The sequence below is a fragment of the Pistacia vera genome, unplaced genomic scaffold, assembly GCF_008641045.1.
Source record: "Pistacia vera cultivar Batoury unplaced genomic scaffold, PisVer_v2 Contig93, whole genome shotgun sequence".
NCBI lineage: Eukaryota > Viridiplantae > Streptophyta > Magnoliopsida > Sapindales > Anacardiaceae > Pistacia > Pistacia vera.
The window spans coordinates 1,484,867-1,486,928 of NW_022196812.1; the positions used below are offsets into that span (position 1 = coordinate 1,484,867).

The following is a 2,062-nucleotide window of genomic DNA, read 5'->3' on the forward strand; positions in this document are numbered from 1 at the left end:
TGTAAAATATTACGTCATTAGTACTATAAATTAATATATTTATACCATATCTAACTTTATAATTAATGTAATTAATAGTTGTTGGATTGAACATTTATGGTGCAGCCCCAACTCTCCTCTTTTCTCTCTCATTAGTTCTTGGCTAATTTATTTTCTATCACCCAAATTCACTAAAACATGATACATGCACCTCCTCAACTTTTCTACGCCACTAGTTCGGTAGTTTACCCTAGTTAGTTAATTCGCGTATAATACGTGCGTATCCGAATTTTGTAAAATCTGTCGTATAATTCGCGTATAATAAGGTATACCGTATAATTCACGTATAATTCGCGAATTATTCGCGAATTTTTGAAAAAAAAAACATAACCTCACACCCCCAAAACGACGTCGTTTTGGTGGGTTTATACAAAAAATTATAACAGAAACAGATCTGGTTCACTTCGCTATGTACAAACAAACAAACACAAAGCACAACTCTTTATATCTCTCCTCAAAATTCATCATCTCTCTGCAATTGTAATGGCTTTCTCAAGAACACCTCTCATGTCTTTCCTTCTAATCTCACTCCTCTTTGCCTCCTCAATGGCTCAGTCTCCAGCTCCTACTCCGGCTCCGACATCTTTGCCTCCTTCCGCTTCCAAAACTCGACCAGTGGCTGCGCCGTCTCCTTCGAAGATTACACCGGCGGTTGCTTCTTCTCCTGTCGTCGTCACCTCACCGCCGTCCCCTCTTCCGTCGATTTCTTCTCCGGCTCCAGCGACTTCTCCCTCGTCGATCGCCTTCCCACCGTCTCAAGCTCCTGCTCCAGCAGAGAACGCTGCCGTTTTTAACAGATTTTCCGGTACTGGATCTTTGGCAGTTGGGTTGTTCGCTGCCGTTTTGATTATGTAGAGTGATGTGAAATCAGTGCAGTGTGAAGTTACGATCTCTTTATTTATTCGTTTATTTATATTATCTGTACCATTGTATTTCATATTATTTCATTATTCATTTAATAATATATTACCGTTCTTTTAGTAACTGATATTTTAAAGGAAGAATTCATGTTGTTATAAATTATAATATTATTTGATTGTGTTAAAGGGTGATGAACTATTTTTAGGACAAAGTTTAGTCTATTTAGTATTTCAATTTGGTGGGAATATTCAATTAATATTTGATTACAAATATCCGTTTAATTAAAAAATAAGAACTTGAAAAAACAAAAAATTAAAATGGATACCAAGTAAATAGAGTCTTCTCCATCATTCCACTCGTCCAGCCCTTTTCACGAAGCTGTACAAGTGAGGCAAGCAAGTATGGGAGAATTTGGGAATTGTTTGAGTCTGGAGACTATAATTTGAATATCAGTTATATATTGTGTATTTGTGTTATTGGTTAATTACATACTTTGCATTTGACCAGGTATTTGATGATGTTCTCTACTTCTCTTTTATGTTCTTGTAAATACAGTCAAATTGAATACTTTTGTATTTGAAATGTTATGTTGATTTTAATCAGGTAGTCCATAAAAGTGTTAAAACTAAGATTGATATTGCCGTATTTTTCAAAACGTATTATTGACAATGCACCGTATTAAACCCATATATATCCGTACCGTATTTTTCTCGTATCCGAATTTTATGGCCAAATTTTTCTAAACGTATTTTTCACCATTTATCGTATTATACCCGTATAATTGCCGTACCGTTTTTTTTCCGTACCCGTATTAACTAACTAGGGTTCCAAGGGATGAATTATTATTCGTATGCTAACTAAATTTTCTGCTCTGATAGAGAAATTAAGCTTAAAAAAACAGAAAGAGAGGGTAATTAGTATTCTTGTTCAAACAACTTTTTTCTAGACAAACGCCTCTTTTTCTATCTTTATAATTAATGTAGTTGATAGTTGTTGGATTGAACATTTATGTTTTAGACTCTCTCATTGAATTATAATTCGTATGCTTTCTAATTTTTCTGGAATTTGTGGAGACCTTCATACTAGAGAAATTTAGCTAGAAAATACAGAAAGAGATGATAATTATTATTCTTGTTGAAACGTCTCTAATTTCTAATTAATG

General features: G+C 34.1%; 1 protein-coding gene across 1 annotated transcript; it reads left to right on the plus strand.

The window, feature by feature from the left end:
* Positions 1–522: 522 nt before the first annotated feature.
* LOC116120351 (classical arabinogalactan protein 1-like) lies at positions 523–894 on the plus strand. Its single transcript, XM_031406303.1, has one exon. The coding sequence runs from the start codon at positions 523–525 to the stop codon at positions 892–894; it is 372 nt and encodes a 123-aa protein (XP_031262163.1).
* Positions 895–2,062: the final 1,168 nt, after the last annotated feature.

Coding starts and splice junctions, on each gene's coding strand:
- LOC116120351 (XM_031406303.1), top strand. CDS start 523: ATGGCTTTCTCAAGAACACCTCTCATGTCTTTCCTTCTAATCTCACTC.